This window comes from Pipistrellus kuhlii, unplaced genomic scaffold (assembly GCF_014108245.1).
Source record: "Pipistrellus kuhlii isolate mPipKuh1 unplaced genomic scaffold, mPipKuh1.p scaffold_m20_p_118, whole genome shotgun sequence".
Lineage (NCBI taxonomy): Eukaryota > Metazoa > Chordata > Mammalia > Chiroptera > Vespertilionidae > Pipistrellus > Pipistrellus kuhlii.
Genome location: NW_023425425.1, coordinates 12,501 through 34,094, shown reverse-complemented (window position 1 = coordinate 34,094; position 21,594 = coordinate 12,501). Strand labels below are relative to the sequence as shown.

At 65.2% G+C, this 21,594-nt stretch overlaps 1 protein-coding gene across 1 annotated transcript in view; it reads right to left on the bottom strand.

Moving 5' to 3' along the window:
* Positions 1 to 1,279: 1,279 nt before the first annotated feature.
* The window catches only part of IFNAR2 (interferon alpha and beta receptor subunit 2), a 27,616-nt gene continuing 7,301 nt past the window's right edge, over positions 1,280 to 21,594 (bottom strand). The window contains exons 2-10 of the mRNA XM_045579845.1: positions 16,807 to 16,938; positions 15,176 to 15,217; positions 14,546 to 14,669; positions 13,051 to 13,226; positions 9,437 to 9,597; positions 6,502 to 6,670; positions 4,788 to 4,915; positions 2,893 to 3,259; positions 1,280 to 2,859 (exon numbers count right to left, since the gene is read on the bottom strand). Coding sequence (XP_045435801.1) covers positions 2,501 to 2,859; positions 2,893 to 3,259; positions 4,788 to 4,915; positions 6,502 to 6,670; positions 9,437 to 9,597; positions 13,051 to 13,226; positions 14,546 to 14,669; positions 15,176 to 15,217; positions 16,807 to 16,861 — 1,581 coding nt within the window. The 5' untranslated portion in view covers positions 16,862 to 16,938 and the 3' untranslated portion in view covers positions 1,280 to 2,500. The remainder of the gene's footprint in view (positions 2,860 to 2,892; positions 3,260 to 4,787; positions 4,916 to 6,501; positions 6,671 to 9,436; positions 9,598 to 13,050; positions 13,227 to 14,545; positions 14,670 to 15,175; positions 15,218 to 16,806; positions 16,939 to 21,594) is intronic.

Sequence of the window (21,594 nt, the reverse complement as noted above, 5' to 3'; positions counted from 1 at the left end):
CTGGCTGTGTGTCCGGCATCACCTGGCTGTGTGTCCGGCATCACCTGGCCGTGTGTCCGGCATCACCTGGCCGTGTGTCTGGCATCACCTGGCTGTGTGTCTGGCATCACCTGGCTGTGTGTCCTGCATCACCTGGCTGTGTCCCCTGGCATCACCTGGCTGTGTGTCCTGGCATCAGCTGGCTGTGTGTCCGGCATCACCTGGCTGTGTCCTGGCATCACCTGGCTGTGTGTCTCTGACATCACCTGGCCGTGTGTCCTGGCATCACCTGGCCGTGTCCCCTGGCATCACCTGGCTGTGTCCTGGCATCACCTGGCCGTGTGTCCTGCATCACCTGGCCGTGTGTCCTGGCATCACCTGGCCGTGTCCCCTGGCATCACCTGGCCGTGTCCCCTGGCATCACCTGGCTGTGTCCTGGCATCACCTGGCCGTGTGTCCTGGCATCACCTGGCCGTGTGTCCTGCATCACCTGGCCGTGTGTCCTGGCATCACCTGGCCGTGTGTCCGGCATCACCTGGCCGTGTGTTCGGCATCACCTGGCCGTGTGTCTGGCATCACCTGGCTGTGTGTCCTGGCATCACCTGGCTGTGTGTCCGGTATCACCTGGCTGTGTGTCTGGCATCACCTGGCTGTGTCCCCTGGCATCACCTGGCTGTGTGTCCCCTGGCACCGTGTCCTCCGTGAACCAGCAAGTCCCTCCTCTTCCCGCACACATGCTGACATACAGCACGCCATTGGAGATCCGGTCTCCCCTCCCTCTCCCCCTCTCCTTTCCCCTCTCCTTCCCCCTCCTCCTCCAGGAACAAGAGACACAGACCCAAGTCAGTCATTTGGCACCGACTTGCCTCTCAGGAGCTGCGGAGAAAGGGCTAGCTTCCCCCTTTGGAACTCGCACAGGGAGAGCCTGGGCGGGGGCAGGGCCGGAGACCCCCAGGTGCCTGAGTGCAGGGGTCCCCGTCCTTTCTCCTGCAGAGGCGAGGCGAGGCAGCCGGTGACCGCGGCGAAGCCCGCAGAGCCGTCCACGGCACGTGCGCTCTCGCTGGGAATCGGCCCTCGGAGCGCACGCCGGGTGGGCCTGGGTGGCTCAGGGGGTTGAGCATCCTGTGCGCCCACAGGCGGCTGGTCAGGGTGCGGGGCACGCCTGGCTCCGGCCCCCCTGGCGGGGGCCACATGGGAGGCAGCTGACTCGCGTTTCTGTGTCACAGGGGTGCTCCTCTCTCCCCCTCTGTGAGCACGCCCTCAGCAGCCCAGGACTGAGAAAACAGACTGCGCCACGTTTTATTAAAAAGTACCTCTGTATTGTCCTTTCCCCACCCAACCCTCGTACGAAATTTAAAAACACAGGTAGGCACACACGCTGCCGGAGGTCACGGGAAAGGTCACTCTGAAATCGCCAAGGCGCGGCCGGCCGCCGCACTCGGAGGCCGAGAGGTGGGCGTCCACTCAGAGGTCTGATTGGCTGGCGCCCCGGGTCTGATGCGCCCCTTTGCTACAGAACCCGTCAGATCGCCCCCCCTCCCCCCCCTCCTCTCCCGTCAGAGTTACTTTAGAACAAGAAAATAACCTATCGAATGTCCTTGACCTAGGAAGACTGCTGTAAACTTTGTCCCCCACCCCCTTGAAAGGATCCAGAAGGAAGGTCTGAGGATGAGGGCTGAGGTTGGGGGTGGGGTTCTATACCCTCCCCACCGGGGGCCTCCCGGGCTGTGGCCCCTCCGCCCGTCATCAGGCCTGTGCAACTATATATAGAAAAGCCTAATATGCGAATTGTCCCCTGGGGAGTTCAACCACAGGGGAGTTCGCTCGCTCGCGATGATGTGCGCTGACCACCAGGGAGCGCTGCTGGTGAAGGGAGGCCCTCTAGGGACCCCCCCGCCCCCCCGTGCACCGATTTTGTGCACTGGGCCCCTGGCTTCCTAATATTTCTCCCCGCAGTCACAGGGTCTTGGAGAGGACCTTGTCTGGTCCCCTTGTTTCACAAGTGAGCACACAACACAGGCTCAGAGAGGCTGGGCAAAGTGCTCAGGGCCACACAGCACCATGGGCCTGAAGCAGGAGCCCTGGGCATCTGCCCCTGAGCTCCCCCTCCGCAGGGCTGTGGTCACAAGCCGGGCGTCTGGAGTCAGCACACACGGCACTGGCTGCAGGCCCAGGACCCTCAAAGGCCTCCTGGGCCCTCCCCCCGCTGCCTGCCTGCGCTGTCCTGGAGCCTGAGGGAGCCACCGGCCGGCTCCTGCAGCAGCCGGACTGTCCGCCTTCTCCCCGACGCCCTCCCCTGCCCCGTTAGTGACCCCCCAGGGCCCTGGGCCACCCTGCAGGCCCGGGGGACGCGCTCCTCCAAAGCTGCCCCTCGGACCGTGTGCACGTGGCCCCGGGGAAACACCGTGACTCCTCCCACACGGGGGTTGCAAAGGGGATGTCCAGCAGGGGGCGCTCTGCCCCCCCCCCGCTCCGGGAGCAGCGTGGGGGGGGGGGGCTGCGGGTAAGGCCCTGTTCCGGGTCATCTCATCATGTAGCCGCCCCCGAGGCCCGCGTTGGAGGTGGAGGTGTCACATTCACCACAAGGAGCCTCCTCGGGCCCCGGGGTGCTGTCCTCGGAGTCCTCCAGGCCCCCCGTCTCCTCCGGAGGACCGAACACCGCGGGGGCTCCAGAGTCCTCCCCATCCGGGACCCGCACGAGCACGGAGCTCAGGTCCACGTTGAAGAAGATCCGGTCCCCGGGGCTCTCGGTGGGGCTGCTGTCCTCCTGGGGAAAGGGATCCGCCGGCCAGGCCCCCGCCTCCCCCTCGGAGGCCCGGCCGGTGCGCTCGGCCGGCCAGGGCCCGGGCCCCTCGTAGGCCCGGCCGGCCCCCCAGCTCCCCGGCCCCTCGTAGGCCCGGCCGGCCCCCCAGCTCCCCGGCCCCTCGGAGGCCCGGCCGGTGCGCTCGGCCGGCCAGGGCCCGGGCCCCTCGTAGGCCCCGCCGGTGCGCTCGGCCCCCCAGCTCCCCGGCCCCTCGGAGGCCATCAGGGCCTCGGCTTCCTCGCCGGCCCCCGGGGTGGCGGAGGAGGGGGGCCCCGGGCACAGAGGCCTGGCCGCCAGCCCGTGGGTGGTGTAGGCCCCGGCGCTGGCCCGGGGCTCCGCCTCCTCCCCGTCGCTCTCGTCGCCGTAGCTGTAGTCCCACACTCTCCTCTTCCTGTGGACCGGGATGACCTCCGCCACGGCCACCGCCTCCAGGGCCGGCCGCTCGGGGAACGCCCAGATGGGCACGCCATACAAGTTCTGGGGGAGGGTCGAGGGGGGAGGGGGGGAGGAGTTGAGAGGAGAGACGCGGATGAGAGAGAAGAGGTGAGGAGCGAGGAGAGAGGGAGAGGGAGAGCGAGAGGGGGAGAAGCGGAGGGAGGGAGTGGAGAGAGGGAGGGAGAGAGGGGAGGGAGAGAGAGACGGGCGGGAGGGAGAGAGAGAGGGCTGAGAGAGAGGGAAGAGAGGGAGAGAGGGAGGGAGGGAGAGAGAGGAGGAGAGAGGGTGAGAGAGGGAGGAGTGGAGGGGGAGAGGGAGAGAGAGGAGAGAGGCGAGAGAGAGAGGGAGGAGGGAGGGATGGAGTGAGAGGGAGCGAGAGGAGAGAGAGTTGAGGGAGAGAGGGCGCGCGAGAGGGGAAGAGGAGAGGGAGGAGGGAGAGAGAGAGGGGAGCGGGAGAGTGAGAGAGGGAGGGAGGGAGAGGGAGGGAGAGGAGAGAGAGAGAGAGAGGGAGCGAGGAGGGCGCGGTTCGAGAGGAGGAGAGGGAGGGGGAGAGAGAGAGGGGAGAGGGCAGAGGGGAGAGCGGAGGGAGAGGGAGAGAGCGGAGGGGGAGAGAGAGCGAGGGCGAGGGATGGGAGAGAGGAGAGAGAGAGGGAGAGAGGCGAGAGAGAGATAGGGAGAGCGATGAGAGAGGTCGGGAGGGAGAGAGAGAGGGGGGGGGGGGAGAGGGAGGAGGGGGAGAGAGAGAGAGAGAGAGAGGGAGAGAGGGAGGGGAGAGGGGAGGAGAGGAGAGAGGTGAGAGAGAGAGGGAGAATGAGGAGAGAGGGAGCGAGAGAGAGGGAGGGAGGGGAGGGAGGAGAGAGGAGGGAGGGGGGAGAGAGAGAGGAGGGAGTGAAAAAGAGAGGTGGGAGATGGGAGGGGGAGAAGAAGAGAGAGGGAGGGAGGGAGAGAGGGAGGGAGGGAGAGAGGAGGGAGGGAGGGAGGAGAGAGAGGGAGGGAGAGGGAGGAGGGAGGAGAGAGAGAGGAGGGAGAGAGGGAGGAGGGAGAGTGGGAGAGGGAGAGAGGGAGGGAGGAGAGAGAGGGAGGGAGGGAGGGAGGAGGGAGGGAGGGAGAGAGAGAGACGGGACTGAGTATTTGCTTTTCATTTGTGGGTGTAATAAAAGTTAAAGGATTGCCCTGGCTGGTTTTGCTCGGTGGATAGAGCGTCAGCCTGCGGACTAAAGAGTCCCGGGTTCGATTCCAGTCCCTGCACCTGCCCCTCGCTGCCATCTGCATCCCGGCCGGACACCCCCGGTCTGGACTGCCGTCACGTGTTTTTTTTTTTGGGGGGGGGTCAGGAAACGGAGGAGAGACCGAGGCAGCTGATTCCACGGGTGTCCGAGCCCCCGGCCTGGCCTCGAAAGGGCCTGGAAGAACCGAGGGGGGTGCCCTGGGAGCCCCAAAAGCAGCACGCGGGCAAAAGCGGGAAGGAAACCCTAACACGCAAGAGGCGTGTTTCCGAGGAGGACGGAACCCGGCACACGGGACCCCGCTGTGCTCGCAGGCACAGGCGGAGGCGGACGCAGCCACGTACCAGCGCCTTGGGGACCTTGCTCCGGAGGCAGATGCAGCCGACCTGCCGCAGGATGGCGAGGGCGCTGCCCAGGACGGCGGCCAGGAGCAGCGCCACCAGGCCCCCGACCGCGGCCGGCGCCGAGGCCTCTGCGGGAGAAACGAAGCGGCTTTGTCTCAAAACTCACAGCAGGCGCGCGCGGCGCGGCACACGGACGCCCTGCGTCTGGGGGCGAGGCGGGTGTCGGAGGAGCGACGGCTGGAAAGACGCTGTGAAACGCGAACACGGAAATGGAAACAACCCGAATACACATTTCAGCCGAAACCGGTGTGGCTCAGTGGATGGAGCGTCGGCCTGCGGACTGAAAGGTCCCGGGTTCGATTCCGGTCAAGGGCATGTGCCTTGGTTGCGGGCACATCCCCGGTGGAGGGTGTGCAAGAGGCAGCTGGGCGATGATTCTCTCTCATCGATGTTTCTTACTCTCTATCCCTCTCCCTTCCTCTCTGTAAAAAAAAAAAGTCAATAAAATATATTTTTTTCAAAAAGTGACAGGTTTAAGTTTTAAAAATAAGATTAATTCCATTTCCTTTTTTAACTCTACTAAAGATAGTTTTATTCTTTACATTGACTTATAATATCTTCTTTGGATTTATAACATTTTTAAAAAAGTATTTTTTATTTATTTTTTACAGAGAGGAAGGGAGAGGGACAGAGAGTCAGAAACATTGATGAGAGAGAAACATCTATCAGCTGCCTCCTGCAACTCCCACACCAGGGATGTGCCCGCAACTAAGGTACGTTCCCTTGACCGGAATCGAACCCGGGACCTTTCAGTCCGCAGGCCGACGCTCTATCCACCGAGCCACACCGGTCTCGGCTCCATTTCTTTTTCTAAAAATGTATTTTTATTGATTTCAGAGAGAGGAAGGGGGAGGGAGAGAGAGATAGAAACATCAGTGATGAGAGAATCATGGACCGGCTGCCTCCTACATGCCGCACATTGGATGGAGCCCACAACCCGGGCCTGCGCCCTGATGTGAATCAAACCGAGACCTCCCGGTTCATAGGTCGATGCTCAGCCACGGAGCCACCCCAGCCGGGCACTTCTGTTTATCTCACATCTATGACAGCACTGCCCAACACGGAGCCAGGAGACCACTGACCACTGACATTTCATCGATCAAAACTGAAGACACCCCCGGCTCCTGAGCCACGGGGGCCACGTGTCCGTGTGCGCTGCGGGCGGGAGCAGTGGGCGAGGGGCTTCTGCCTAAAACCCACAGCTGGTCCCCGCAGGTGGGCTGGGGTCACACCAGGACCCAAGTCCGGGCTCCGTGTAGCTCTCTCTGTTCCCCCTTACAATCTTGTCCGGCCCTGGCCGGTGTGGCTCAGTGGACAGAGTGTCAGCTCATGGGTCTCGGGTTCGATTCTGGTCCAGGGCACGTACCTCGGTTGCAAGCTCCTCCCCAGGGTTTCTCCCCTCATCAGGGCGAGGGCAGCCAATCGATGTGTTTCTCTCACATCAACGTTTCTGTCTTTCTCTCTCCCACCCTCTCTAAAAGCCAATGGAAAAATATCCTTGCGTGAGGATTAAAAGAAGAAGAAGAAGAACTGAATTTAATCCTGATTCCGTGACATAAAACTGTTCCCCCGCGGGGGCCCCAGCCTCAGGGTCCTCCCTCCCCGGGGGCGTCCCCTCGGAGGGGAAGGGAGCGGGGTCCGAGGCCTGGCCTACCTGAGTCCAGCCTGGGCGGGAGGCGGGTACACTTCCAGGGGGACCGCTGTGATTTGGACAGGAAGTTGCCCTTCAGGCACACAGACACGCAGTAGTTGGTGTTTGGAGCCAGCTTGTCAATGACGTAGGTGAAGTTGCCGGTGGTGTGCTCGCCGATTTGGAGAAGGTGCTGAGACACGGACACACACAGCAGGTCAGTGACGGGCGCGGAGTCTTACTGAGGAGCCAGCCCCGAGGGCACCCCTGGGCGCGGCCTCAGCCCTCACAGGGGGATGGGAGACCCCACGCTCGGCGAGGAGAGGGGGTCACACGTCACCTGGGATGAACCGTGTACCACGGAACCACATGCACACCTGCACACACGCACACGTCTAAGCTATGGAATCTCGTTCTGCAGACGCAGAGAGAAAGCTCCATGAGGAGTACAGTCTCCATGACGCCACTTCTACGGCGCCGTCCAGGGACCTGGCTGTAGGGACGGTGCCTTCCCCAAAGGGCGTCGTTCCTGGGGCCCAGAGGAGGCGCCCGCAGCCCGAGGCCACACAGCCTGGGGCAGAGCCGAGGGCGGCTCCCTCCCCAGGCCGGTCCTCCCTCCTCTCAGACAGGCGGCCTGCAGCTCTCAGAGCCGGAGCTGGCTTTTTGGTTTCGGAATCGGCACGGCCCCTGCCGCCCCGTGAGGCCCCTGTTCTTCCTCAGCCGTGGCCCCGGCCAAGACCAGCACCTGGTCCTGGTCTTCTCTCCAGCGTCCCGTTCGTGTTTCTCACACAGCCATACTCTGGCCGGGCGCCTGCCTGCCCCGCCGCGGCTGCCGGGCGGGCACTGCAGTGCCGCCAGGAGCCCCGCGGGCATGTCCTTCCCAGGGGCACCGGGCAGCCCCCCGGAGGCAGGACTGGGTGCTTCCTCTCCCTCCCCCATCACCCTCTGTTTGTTCCTTAAAAAAAAAATCCGTATATTGCTGAAACCAGTTGGCTCAGTGGATAGAGTAGGGGTGTCGAACTCAATCAGAGAAGGGGCCAAAATCTAAAATCCAGCCTAAATCGCGGCCGAATGGTTACTGAACAGTCATAAAACTGTCATTGTGATGGAAACGCAGCGGAGTGCAGTGATGACAGCGCGGTGCGGGCCACATTGCAAGGCCTGGCGGGACGGATTTGGCCCGCGGGCCTTGTGTTTGACACATGTGGGATAGAGGGTCGGCCTGCAGACTGAAGGGTCCCGGGTTCGATTCCTGTCAAGGGCATGTGCCTTGGTTGCAGGCACAACCCCAGTAGGGGGTGTGCAAGAGGCAGCTGATCCATGATTCTCTCTCATCGATGTTTCTAACTCTCTATCCCTCTCCCTTCCTCTCTGTAAAAAATCAATAAAATATATTTTTAAAAATCCATATATTTTTAATTGAGTTCAGATGGAAGGGAGAAGGAGAGAGAGATGGAAGCATCCATGATGAGAGAGAATCATCCATCGACTGCCTCCTGCATGGCCCTGCTGGGGATGGAGCCCACAACCCAGGCCTGTGCCCTGACCGGGAATCGAAGCATATCCTGGTTCCTAGGTCAACGCCCAATCCCTGAGCCACGCTGGCCCGGCTCACTCCATGTTCTTAGGGAACTGACCCAGAGGACACATCCCGGAAGATCCAGGTCTCTCTGACGCCGGGATCACCGAAGCTCCTGTCAAGCAGGTAGTCCTTCGGGGAACGGGGTGGGAGCAGAGCTGCGGGAACGGCCGTCCCCGTACGGGGCACGGGGGCAGCGGCGGGAGAGGCAGGTGCCTTTTACGTGCGGCTGAACCACCGCCTCCCCCGACCGCCCGGAGCGCTGAGCTGCGCCTGTTCTCCCGCCGGCACCACACGCCCCTCTCTCCTGGGCGTCCCTGGCTCACGGCTAATCCCGGAGGAGTCTGCTGCGGGTCGAGTCTGTGTAGGCCCGTGACCAGCGAACGCTGGAAGTCCCTTCCCCGACATCAGACCACACTGACCTCGGCGCTTCGGGTCCAACTGCTCAGATCAGTACAAATACCTTCATTTTTATTTTATTTAACTAATTAATTTATTTTAAATCCTCACCCAAGGACATTTTCCCACTGACTTTTAGAGAGAGTGGAAGAGAGAGGGAAAGACTGAGAGAAATATCGATGGGAGAGAAACACAGTAATTGGTTGCCTCCTGCACACCCTGACCAGGGCCTGGGGCAGAGGAGCCTGCAACCAAAGTTCGACCGGAGTCGAACCTGGGACCCTTTGGTCCACAGGCTGACGCTCTGTCCTCTGAGCCAAACTGGCCAGGGCGATAATAACTTTCTCTTTTTGAAGTGTATAGCCTATATAATAAAAGCATAATATGCTAAGTGTCCAGTCAACTGATTGGCCATTCAACCAATCAAAGCATAATATGCAAATGATATGCTAAGGCCACTCAACCGCTTGCTATGACGTGCACAGACCAGCAGGGAGCAGACACTGTCCGGTAGGTTAGCTTGCTGCTGGAGACTGGCCAAATGGGACTCAGTGAGACAGGCTGGACGTGCACTGAAGCATTCCCATGGTCCCTCCCCAGCTGGACAACCTTCCACATCTCCAATTGTGCACCATTGGGGTCCCTCAACCTGGCCTGTGCCCTCTGGTAATATGGGACCCTTTGGGGGATGTCACAGAGCTGGTTTTGGCCTGATCCCGCTCAATGCAGGAGCTGCCCCCTGGTGGTCAATTACCTCTGAGTTGTAGCGCTCAGCCAGAAGCTGGGATCACAGACGGCGAGGGCAGGGGGAGTGGGCCTAAGCCGGCAGATGGACATCCCCCGAGGGCTCCCGGGCTGCGAGAGGGCGCAGGCTGGGCTGAGGGACCCCCCCCCCATCCCCGAGTGCAGATTCCGTGCACCAGGCCTGGTATGAATGTAAAAGAATGTCATCACCCACTCAGCACTGCTCTGACCTCTTACCTGCTTCACAACCCCCTCCGACTCCTCCTCTATGGAGAGCGACAGGTGCAGCCACAGCCCTTCCCCAGGCCGCAGCTTGGGCAAGGCGGGCGGGAACTTCAGTGTCACGTTGATGTGGTCCTCAAAGCCGGTGACCTCGAACTCAGGGGGTTCCAAAATCACTGCATGGAAAATAGAGTCAGACGCGACCCCCTGCCAGCCGGCAGCCGTGCCCGCGTGCCAGAGGCCTTCCTTCCTTCTGCCCGCTGTCTTCCTCTCAACCTGCCTGCTGTCCTGCGTCAGGCCTGGTGCGGCTTGTTTTTAGTTATTTTTCAGGAGCATTCGTGTGGTCCCCCTTTTAAGCGATGGAACACGGGACCAACAGGAGTGATTTGCTTCCCACCCCCACAGGAAGCGGACAGAAGTCAGTGCTTGCCCATGGTCAGGCTGTCTTCTAAACACAGAAGTGAGTGCCTTCCTTCCCCATTACAGCTGTAAGGTCGGGACCAAGGCCTCTGCTTTTCCTGGCTGTGGCCTCCCACCATTCATGAGGAGCCCCTGGCAATGACCCCCAAGACTGACGGCTCCTCTGATTCAAACGGGATGAGATGAGCTGCTCTCAAGGCTACATTCCTGCACTCCCCTCCTCCCTGCTGTTTCTACAACTCAGGGGTAGTGCACACCAACGAATCTCTGGTTAGAAGGAAAGCCCCCCCCCCCCTCCCCTCCGAACAGGCCTCTCTCCAGCTCTGTAACCTTTGCTCTGAGCATGTTTTGCGGGGATGAGGAAAACAGCTGTAAGACACTTCCCCAGGATGTCCGCCTGATTCCCAGAAAACAAGCTAACTTTTCAGGAGAGCCCCTGGCATCTGCTCCACCCAGCCAGTCCCCCATCACCCCGCCCGTCCTTGTTGCTTAGCAACAGTCCCTGCTGAGAAGATCAGGCCACCCTTTGTTCCCTGCCCGGAGTCAACCAGCTGCGGTATCTGGCCCTTTCCTCCCTTGGGAAGTAATATAAGCTTCCTCTCTGCGCCTTTCCTCTCCCCGTGAATTCTCTCACAGCCCGAGTCACCGGCCACACCCTGACCACCAGGGCAATACACAACCCCTGCAGAACCAGCAGAGACCACGGACAACTGCTTCTGAAGGTGGCTGGCCATCTTCTTCTGTCTCTACGGCGTGTGTGTGAACATACACAGACATATATACACACCCACACACACACCCTCCCAAGCTAAAATCAAACCGTTCTTTACCCACACCGTTCTACGCGGTACGTGTCTCCACTTATTTCACAGACACATCAACGCACGTGTTTATCTATAGGAGGGCTTGGCCACGCCCGGCCTGGGGGTGAACATCTGCACAGCCTGCACGGTGAGAAGGGCTTTAGCTTCGAAAAGGTTGTAAACAAATGAAGAATACGTCACGGAGACCACACGTGGCCCCCACGGTCTAACGTTTCTCTCTGGCCCCTGACCTTCCTCACAATTTCTCTCAGCGAATTCCCTCCCGCGAGGCGGCTGGACCCAGACTGGACGGGCCTGCTGCTCTGAACACTTGGGCCGACTCTCACTTTTCTGAGCAGAATCTGTGTGTCAGTGAGTCTCCTGGAGCTGAATCTCTGCTCTCGCCCATCGTCTCTCTGGGATAAATCGCTCCGGGGGGATTGTGGGTTAGGCAGGCAGGTGTTAAGGTTCCTAATTCTCACAGCAGCACCTGCAGGAGGACGGGGCCACAGCAGACGCCCTGTCTTTCCTTTAACCTGGGCACTCACGGATTTTTAATGCCTGCCGTTTGGAGTCTTGGAAGAGGGAGTCAACCAGCTGCAGTATCTGTCCCTTTCTTCCCTTGGGAAGTAAGGTGGTTTACTTTCTTTTAAAAAAAGATATTTTTATTCATTTCAGAGAGGAAGAGAGAGGGGAGAGAAAGAGAATCATGGATCGGCTGCCTCCTGCACACCCACCACTGGAGCTGGAGCCCACAGTCTGGGCCTGGCCCCGACCAGGAATCAAACCTCGACCTTCTGGTTCACAGGTCAATGCTCAAGCACTGGGCCCCCGGGGCCGGCATTTTATTACTATTACTTGACAAGCGGTCTTTAATGCCCTCACGGCCACGCCGGGGAGCTGTGCTTGCTTCTCCCTGTGGGGACACTCCCACAGGAAGGGCCTCCCCGGACCTGCTGCCCGCCCGGGGCATGGGCTGCCATTACCGCCGAGCACGCCTCCCGCCTTCCACGGGAGCTGGAACCGAGCCTCTCTCTCGGGAACAGGTGCCAGTGAGGACACCGAGAAGCCAGAAGCCGAGGGCCTGGCAGAGGCGCCGTCCCGCCAGGGGGCTGTGGGCGGAGGGAGGCAGGGCCACCGGGCACAGCCGGTCTGAGCCGGGCCCGGGCACGCCCGCCGGGCGCCCACACGGCGAAGGCTCCTGAGAGGTGGTCTGGGCGAGGCGTGGCGGGGCTGAGGAGAACATCGGCCCCAGAAGGGGTGCCTGCCCACCCGCAGGCCGGGGCCCCTGCGCCCGCTGCCGCCAGGCGGTGAGACAAACCACCACGGCCGGCGGCCGGCGCGGCTCAGGGCTGGGCATCGACCTCGGACCCAGGAGGTCGGGGCACAGGCCCGGTTGCGGGGTTGATCCCCAGTGAGGGGCGTGCAGGAGGCAGCCGATCCCTGATTCTCATCATGGATGTTTCTCTCTGTCTCTCCCCCGTCCCTTCCTCTCTGAAATGAATATAAATATATAAAACAAACCAAAAAGGCAAGTCAACAGGCAGCAGTGGTACTGCCCGTGCCCGCCTCCCGCCGGGAGCCGCTCCGCTGTCTGGACAGGAAGCCGAGGCTCAGAGCCCCGAGGAGCCGCTCCGCCAGGGAGCGGGCGGCGGGCGGCGGGCGGTGGGCGGGGAGCCGGCGGGTGGGGCAGCGGGCGGCGGGCGGGGGGCGGGGGGCGGGCGGGGGGCCGGCGGCGGGCGGGGAGCGGGCGGCGGGCGGGGAGCCGGCGGGCGGGCGGCGGGCGGGGAGCGGGCGGGGAGCGGGCGGTGGGCGGGCGGCGGGCGGGGAGCCGGCGGGCGGGCGGCGGGCGGGAGCGGGCGGGGAGCGGGCGGCGGGCGGGGAGCGGGCGGTGGGCGGCGGGCGGGGAGCGGCGGTGGGCGGCGGGCGGGGAGCGGGCGGCGGGCGGCGGGCGGGGAGCGGGCGGCGGGCGGGGAGCGGGCGGCGGGCGGGGAGCGGGCGGCGGGCGGGGAGCCGGCGGGCGGGCGGCGGGCGGGGAGCGGGCGGGGAGCGGGCGGTGGGCGGGCGGCGGGGGGGGAGCCGGCGGGCGGGCGGCGGCGGGAGCGGGCGGCGGGCGGGGGAGCGGGCGGGTGGGCGGCGGGCGGGGAGCGGGCGGTGGGCGGCGGGCGGGGAGCGGGCGGCGGGCGGGCGGGCGGGGAGCGGGCGGCGGGCGGGAGCGGGCAGCGGGCAGCGGGCGGGGAGCCGGCGGGTGGGCAGCGGCGGCGGGCGGGGAGCCGGCGGGCGGGGAGCGGGCAGCGGGGCAGCGGGCGGGAGCCGGCGGGTGGGCAGCGGGCGGCGGGCGGCGGGCCGGCGGGCCGGGAGCGGGCGGCGGGGAGCGGGCGCGGAGGCTGGAAGGGGAGGACTCACTGTCCGTGTCCGGGAAGATGGAGCCCCCGCAGTCCACCAGCGTGGCGCCCCCCCGGGACCCGACGAGCCGGGGCAGGTACATCTCGGTCAGGCTGCGCCAGTGCTGCGTGAGGTCGCAGGAGGCCCGCGTGGTGTTGGCGCACTCGGGGACCAGCTCCAGGGGCACGTCTGAACCGCTTCGAGGGGAGAAACGGGCGGAGACACTGTTTACGATGAGACGCCGTCCGGGTGCGGCCAGGGCCAGTCCCTCCGCCCGGTCCTCCCCCCGCCCCCCGCCCCCCGCTCAGGGGCCCGGGATCGCCATCGCCTCTGCGCCTCACAGGCTGTCCCTGCACGGAGCAGGCTCACAGGAAGAGCGAGCGAACCTGGGGCTCCCTGCTCCTCCCGGGCAGCCGGGGTGCCCCGCCGAGACCCCGTCCCTCCGCAGCTGAGGACCCAAGGCCCTGCGCCCGGCCAGCCGGAGCCAGGAGGGCGCACGGCCCTCGGCCTCCTCGGCTTCGGAGCGGCAGGCGGCACGAGGCTTCCAGAGCCCTCCAGGCCGCGGGCTCTGGGGCTGAGGCCGACCTGGGCACCAGGAGGCCAGGGTTCGATTCCCGTCAGCGCACAGGCCCGGGTTATGGGCTCCTCCCCCCGTGTGGGGCGTGCGGGAGGCAGCCGGTCCGTGACTCTCTCTCACCTGAATGTGTCTCTCTTCCTCTCCCTCTCCCTCCCTCTCTGAGATGAAATACAGTTTACAAAAGCTTGATGCCAAAAGGACCGAGGACACGCTGTGGGGCTCCTGGCCAATGGGACTGGGGTGAGTGTGCCCCACGGGGGAGAGCGAAGGAGGCGTGTCCCCCACATCGCTGACCCCCCAAGGCCCCGAGGACGGAGCTCTGTGGCCAGGTCACAGGTCAGAGGGTCAGAGGGTCACAGGCCACAGGGTCACAGGGTCACACCACAGGATTACAGAGTCACAGGGTCACAGGCCACAGGGTCACAGGGTCACGGGGTCACAGGGTCACAGGGCCACAGGGCCACGGCGGCGACCCAGCCGGACTCTGGGCCCGGGAGCTTCCCCCGTGCCTCCGTCTCCCGGAGCTCAGCAGAGAGCCGGGCCCTGGCGCTGGTCCGGCGCTGGGCGCCTCCAGGGGAGGGCGCCTTTCCCACAGCCCCGCCCGGGGACCGGGGACCGGACACCCTCGCTCCCGCTCCTGAGGCTCTGGGTGCAGGGATGGCTTTGGTCACCGATGTGAGCTTTGTCCCAAGTGGCCGTGACCTGTCCAAGCATCCCGTCCAATCACACAGGGCTGTACAGCTCCCGAGAGCACGCACACACAGAGTGCGGGGTTCAGGGTGGGGGGAGAGAGAGAGGAAAGAGGAGAGAGGAAGAGAGGCGGGGGGGGGGGGGGGGAGGGGGGAGAGGGAGGGAGGGGGGAGGCTCTGTCTCAGCTGACCCCCGCCCACCACGGGAATGGCGATGGTCCAGCAGGGAAGAGCGAGCCGGGACCCTCACCTCATGTCCGTGTGCCACAGTGTGTAGTGTGTTGGCATGATGGAGCGGTTTTTCAATTCCCAGGATAGAATGGGCCGGAAGTCCCTCAAGGTCAGGCTGAAAATGCAGGACTCATCGGAGGACTCTAGCGAGGAGCAGAGCAAAACGCGGCTGACGGGGTCCTGACCATGCAGCCTCGCCCCCCTCTCCCCCCAGCCTGGGACCTGGAGCCCACATTCCTGGCCAAAGCTGCCCGGAGCCAGCCCCGGCTCTGGAAACACCGACCAGCTGCCTCCCGCACCCCGCCCCCACACACACACTGGGGATGTGCTCGCAACCCAGGCACATGCCCTGACCGGAATCGAACCCGGGACCCTCCAATCTGCGGGCCGGCGCTCTATCCACTGAGCCGCACCGGTCAGGGCCATGACAGGGGTTTCACAACGGCCTCCCGGGCTCATTTCTCACAATAACTTCCTGAGGCAAGGGGAGCGTCAGCTCGGCTCCTTTTCCAGAGACGAGCTTTTGGGAAGGACGATTCCAGCGAAATGGGCAGCGGGTCTGGGATGGGAAGCACATTCCCCCCTCGGAGACGTCTGAACGGCCGCCCGCCCCGCCCTCCCGGCCCTTAGCCCCTCGGGCGCTGCTCACCAGGCCACCTATGCGGAGCTCCGAGCGCCGGCCCGGCCTGCACTGGGGGAGAAAGCCAGTCAGACACGGGCAGGCCCTCCGCCCGCCCCTCCCACGCGAGTGAGCGCGGACCGAGGCCTCCCTGTGCTGCTGGACCCCCGCGGGGGCGTGGACACACCATAGGGGCGTGGACACACCACAGGGGCGTGGACCCACCATAGGGGCGTGGACACACCATAGGGGCGTGGACCCACCATAGGGGGGCGTGGACACACCACAGGGGGGCGTGGACCCACCATAGGGGGGTGTGGACACACCATAGGGGGGCGTGGACACACCACAGGGGGGCGTGGACCCTCCATAGGGGCGTGGACACACCACAGGGGGGCGTGGACACACCATAGGGGGGCGTGGACACACCATAGGGGGGCGTGGACCCACCATAGGGGCGTGGACACACCATAGGGGGGCGTGGACACACCATAGGGGGGCGTGGACACACCATAGGGGCGTGGACACACCACAGGGGGGCGTGGACACACCATAGGGGCGTGGACCCACCATAGGGGCGTGGACACACCACAGGGGGGCGTGGACACACCATAGGGGCGTGGACCCTCCATAGGGGCGTGGACACACCACAGGGGGGCGTGGACCCACCATAGGGGCGTGGACACACCACAGGGGGGCGTGGACACACCATAGGGGCGTGGACCCACCGCAGGGTGGCGTGGGCGCGGGCGCTGAGCACAGGGGCTGCCCAGCGGGCGGAGGACAGAAAGCAGTGTGCTGCTGGTTACTGAACCTCATGGTGAGGACGGCCACCAAGGCCGGGGGGCGGGGAAGGGAGGGTGCAGGGGGTGGGGACTGGCTTGTCCTCTGCCCTCCGGATGGCACGGTGAGCGCGGACATTTCCCCGGCAGAGGCCACGGCTGCTGCAGACACACTGCAGGGACGGGCAGTGCTGCCTGGGACAGATGACAGACAGATGACAGATGACAGATGGATGACAGACAGATGACAGATGATGGATGGATGACAGACAGATGACGGATGACAGACAAATGAGACAGATGACGGATGATGGATGGATGACAGATGACAGGTGACGGATGGATGACAGGCAGATGACGGATGACGGATGACGGATGGATGACGGATGGATGACAGACAGATGATGGATGATGGATGGATAACAAACAGATGACAGATGATGGATGGATGACAGATAGATGACAGATGACAGATGAGACAGATGACGGGTGATGGATGGATGGATGATAGACAGATGACGGATGACGGACGGATGACAGACAGATGACGGATGACGGACGGATGACAGACGGATGACAGGTGACGGACGGATGACAGACAGAGGACACAAGCTGCTAGAGCAGTGCCCGGCGAGGCGCACAGGCGCACACGTGACGGAGGAAAAGCCAGGCTGGGGCTGCCCTCCAGGGTGGTGACCTCGCTCCGAATCGGCCCCACTAGCTCCCGGTCCCCGAGGAGGAGGCGCCCCCAGGCCCGAGCAGGCCTCAGCCGCGCCTGCGTTTGTCTGTTTTCCTAAAAGCGACGGCCCTGGACCGCGGGCAGGCGAGACCGGTCTCCGCATTCCGCCCCCCAGGGCCAGCGATGAGAGTGTCCCTTACCCATGAGACACAGACTGGCCAGTCTCATCGCCACGGCCCTGCGGGTCCACGGCATCTTCGTGGCTTCCTGCGTCCGCCCTCGCGCTCACATCTGAAAGGGAATCGGTGCCGGCGATCAGCATTCGGAGGCGCCTGGTTCAGAGGGCGGAGACCGGTGAGGAGAGACACTGGGAGCTGGGCTGGCCCCCACGTCCACACGCAGCCGAGTCCCCCCGAGGCAGGAAGAGATTTTAATTTTAATTTTAATCTTGAGCAGGGAGCACAGCAACCTGGCTCCAAAGTTTCAAACACACACAAAAGTAGACAGAGAAGGGATTTGCTTCCTCTAGAAAACTACTTTCGCCGAGGCCGGTTTGGCTCAATGGATAGAGCGTCGGCTTGGGGGCTGAAAGGTCCCGGGTTCGATTCCGGTCAGGGCATGTACCTTGGTTGGGTGCACATCCCCAGTAGAGGGTGTGCAAGAGGCAGCTGAATGATGACTCTCTCGTATCGATGTTTCTAACTCTCTCTCTCCCTTCCTCTCTGTACAAAACCAATAAAATATATATATATAAAAAAGAAAACTACTTTCATTATTGTTATTTTGTCACCAGGGCCCGGCGCACAAAATTCATACCCTTGGGAGGGGTCCCTCAGCCCGGCCTGCGCCTCTCACAGTCCGGGAGCCTTGGGGGACGTCCGACTGGTGGCTTAGGCCTGCTCCCCGGCCTGCTCCCCGGCCTAAGCCTTCGTTCAGGCATCCTCAGTGCTGCCACGGAGGCCCGAGGGGCTCCCTCCACTGAGCTCGCCAGCCGTGAGCCCAGCTTCTGGCTGAGCAGTGCTCCCCCTGCAGAGCGCACTGACCACCAGGGGCAGCTCCTGCATTGAGCGTCTGCCCCCTGGTGGTCAGTGTGCGTCACAGCAACCGGTAGTTCCACCCTGCGGTTGATTTGCATATTAGCCTTTTATTATATAGGATTGTGTAGGATATTTTTATTGATTTTAGAGGGAGGGAGAGGGAAGAGAGATAGAAACATCTACAATGAGAGAGAATCATGGACCGTTGCCTCCTGCACGCCCCACACTGGGGATCGAGCCCGCAGCCCGGCCTGTGCCCTGACGGGAATGGAACCAGGGCCTCTTGTTCATGGGTCAACACTCAACCCCTGAGCCAACCAGCCGGCCGAGTCCTTCAGAACACCTTCGTGCAGCACCAAACAAGCCTATTTCCCCACGTTTCCATCTAAAAGAGGGCGTGTCCGTGCCCTGTCCCACCCCTGCTCACCCCGCTCACTCGCACGGGGATCTGGCCGCCTCAGCCCCAGAGCTCCCTGTGGAGCAAGCAGTCGCCCTGCCTCCCTGCGAACCAGCATCCATCAGTCCCTACGGCGGCGCCCGGAGTGCTCCCATCCCTCCTGCCGGACGGCCTCGGACCCGTCCTCCCGTCCCTCCTCCCGGCTGGACGGCCTCGGGACCCGTCCTCCCGTCCCTCCTCCTGCCGGACGGCCTCGGACCCCGTCTTCCCGTCCCTCCTCCCGGCTGGACGGCCTCGGACTCTGTCCTCCCGTCCCTCCTCCCGGCTGGACAGCCTCGGACCCGTCCTCCCGTCCCTCCTCCCAGTTGGACGGCCTCGGACTCCGTCCTCCCGTCCCTCCTCCCGGCTGGACGGCCTCGGACCCCGTCCTCCCGTCCCTCCTCCCGGCTGGACGGCCTCGGACCCCGCCCTCCCGTCCCTCCTCCCGGCTGGACGGCCTCGGACCCCGTCCTCCCGTCCCTCCTCCCGGCTGGACGGCCTCGGACCCCGTCCTCCCGTCCCTCCTCCCGGCTGGACGGCCTCGGACCCCGTCCTCCCGTCCCTCCTCCCGGCGGGACGGCCTCGGACCCGTCCTCCCGTCCCTCCTCCCGGCTGGACGGCCTCGGACCCCGTCCTCCGTCCCTCCTCCTCCCGGCTGGACGGCCTCGGACCCCGTCCTCCCGTCCCTCCTCCCGGCTGGACGGCCTCGGACCCCGTCTCCCGTCCCTCCTCCGGCTGGACGGCCTCGGACCCCGTCCTCCCCTCCCTCCTCCCGGACGGGCCTCGGACCCGTCCTCCCTCCTCCTCCCGGACGGCCTCGGACCCGTCCTCCCGTCCCTCCTCCCGGCTGGACGGCCTCGGACCCGTCCTCCCGTCCCTCCTCCCGGACGGCCTCGGACCCGTCCTCCCGTCCCTCCTCCGGCTGGACGGCCTCGGACCCGTCCTCCCGTCCCTCCTCCCGGCTGGACGGCCTCGGACCCCGTCCTCCCGTCCCTCCTCCGGCTGGACGGCCTCGGACCCGTCCTCCCGTCCCTCCTCCCGGCTGGACGGCCTCGGACCCGTCCTCCCGCTCCGGGGCTGTTGGAGGGACGGGGACCTTCCAGGTGGGCCTGGTGGCCAAAGGCCTGGGTCAGCGTCCCCCAGCCAGCGGCACCCGCCCGCCCGTCACAAACGGTGGGCGGTCCTAACCAGCATGCCAGCAGGAGGCAGCAAACGGTGCGTGTGGCAGCGGAAGGCACCGCGGCGGCGGTCTCCAGCCTGGGTGCGAGGGGCAGAGGGTGCGAGGGGCAGAGGGTGCGAGGGGCAGAGGGTGCGAGGGGCAGAGGGTGCGAGGGGCAGAGGGTGCGAGGGGCAGAGGGTGCGAGGGGCAGAGGGTTTGAGGGGCAGAGGGTGCGAGGGGCAGAGGGTTTGAGGGGCAGAGGGTGCGAGGGGCAGAGGGTTTGAGGGGCAGAGGGTGCGAGGGGCAGAGGGTGCGAGGGGCAGGGGCGGGGCTGGACGTGCAGGAAGGGCGCTGAGGACCGAGAACCCACCCGCCTTGGTCCTCCCTCCGGCCCTTCTCTCCCCTCCCCTCCCTTCCCCTCCCCTCCCCTCCCTCCCCTTCTCTCCCCTCCCCTCCCCTCCCCTCCTCTCCCCTCCCCTCCCCTCCCCTCCCCTGCCCTCCCCTCCCCCCTCCCCTCCCTTCCCCTCCCTCCCCTCCCCTCCCCTCCCTCCCTCCCCTCCCCTCCCCTCCCCTCCCTTCCCTCCTTTCCTCTCCCTCCCTTCCTTCCCCTCCCCTCACCTGCCCTCCCCTCCCTTCCTTCCCCTCCCCCCTCCCCTCCCCTCCCCTCCCCTCCCCTCCCCTCCCCTCCCCTCCCCTCGCCTGCCCTCCCCTCCCCCTCCCCTCCCTTCCCCTCCCTCCCTCCCCTCCCCTCCCTTCCTTCCCCTCCCCTCCCCTCCCTCCCCTCCTTTCTCTCCCCTCCTCCCCTCCCTCCCCTCCTCCCCTCCTTTCCTCTCCCCTCTCTTCCTTCCCCTCCCCTCACCTGCCCTGCCCTCCCTTCCTTCCCCTCCCCCCTCCCCTCCCCTCCCCTCCCTCCCCTTCTCTCCCTCCCCTGGGCTGCACCAGCCGGCAAAGCCAGGGGCGGGCTGGAGGCGGGTCAGGGGGCAGCTGGGATGATGGGAAGATGGAAAGGCCGCCTTCTCGCCGGGCCGCGGTGAGGGGTGGGAGGGAGGGGAGGCCTGCCCCCGGGTGAGAACCCCTTCCCCTCCTCCCTGTCAGCCGCCACCGGTGCTCACGCTGGCGTGTGTGGAACCACCGCCCAGGGGGTCTGAGCTGCGCTCACGGCTACGGCGTTTGCCTGGGAGCCCTTCCTCCAGGCGCGAGGGCCGTCCCGCCCTGGGCTCCTGCATCGTCCGAGCATCCGAGCGACCGAGCGTCCGAGCGTCCGAGCGCCCGAGCGCCCGAGCGCCCGAGCGACCGAGCGTCCGAGCGCCCGAGCGACCGAGCGCCCGAGCGCCCGAGCGTCCGAGCGACCGAGCGTCCGAGCGCCCGAGCGTCCGAGCATCGTCCGAGCATCCGAGCGTCCGAGCGACCGAGCGTCCGAGCATCGTCCGAGCATCCGAGCGACCGAGCGCCCGAGCGTCCGAGCGACCGAGCGTCCGAGCGTCCGAGCGCCCGAGCGTCCGAGCGTCCGAGCGTCCGAGCGTCCGAGCGCCCGAGCGACCGAGCGACCGAGCGTCCGAGCGACCGAGCGACCGAAAGCGGCCGAGCGTCCGAGCGCCCGAGCGACCGAGCCGCGCCGAAGCGTCCGAGCGCCCGAAGCGACCGAAGCGACGAGCGACCGAGCGTCCGAGCGACCGAGCGCCCGAGCGAACCGAGCGACCGAGCATCGTGCCGAGCATCCGAGCGAGCCGGAGCGCCCCGAGCGTCGAGAGCGACCGAGCGTCCGAGCATCCTGAGCGCCGAGCGCCTGAGCGTCCGAGCAGATCCTGAGCGACCGAGCCGCCCGAGCGTACCGAGCGTCCGAGCGCCGAGGCGCCCGAGCGTCCGAGCGTCCGAGCGTCCTGAGCGTCCTAGCGCCCGAGCGCCGAGCGTGAGCGTCCGAGCGCCCGAGCGTCCGAGCGTCCGAGCGTCCTTGAGCGTCCGCGCGCCCGAGTTGGCCCCGAGCGTACCGAGCGTCCGAGCGTCCGAGCGTCCTGAGCGTCCGAGCGTCCGAGCGCCCGAGCGACCGAGCGTCCGAGCGCCCGAGCGACCGAGCGAAACCGAAGCGTCCGAGCGCCCCGAGCGTCCGAGCTCGGCGAGCGGCCGACGCCGATCGACCGAGCGCCCGAGCGTCCGATCGACCGAGCCATCGTCCGAGCATCCGAGCGCCGAGCGTCCGAGCGAACCGAGCGTCCGAGCGAACCGAGAGACCGAGCGTCCGAGCGTCCCGAGCATCGTCCGAGCATCGAGCGCCTAGCGTTCCGAGGCACCGAGCGTCCGAGCCGAACCGGCGACCGAGGCGTCCGAGCGTCCGACGCATCGTCCGAGCATCGAGCGA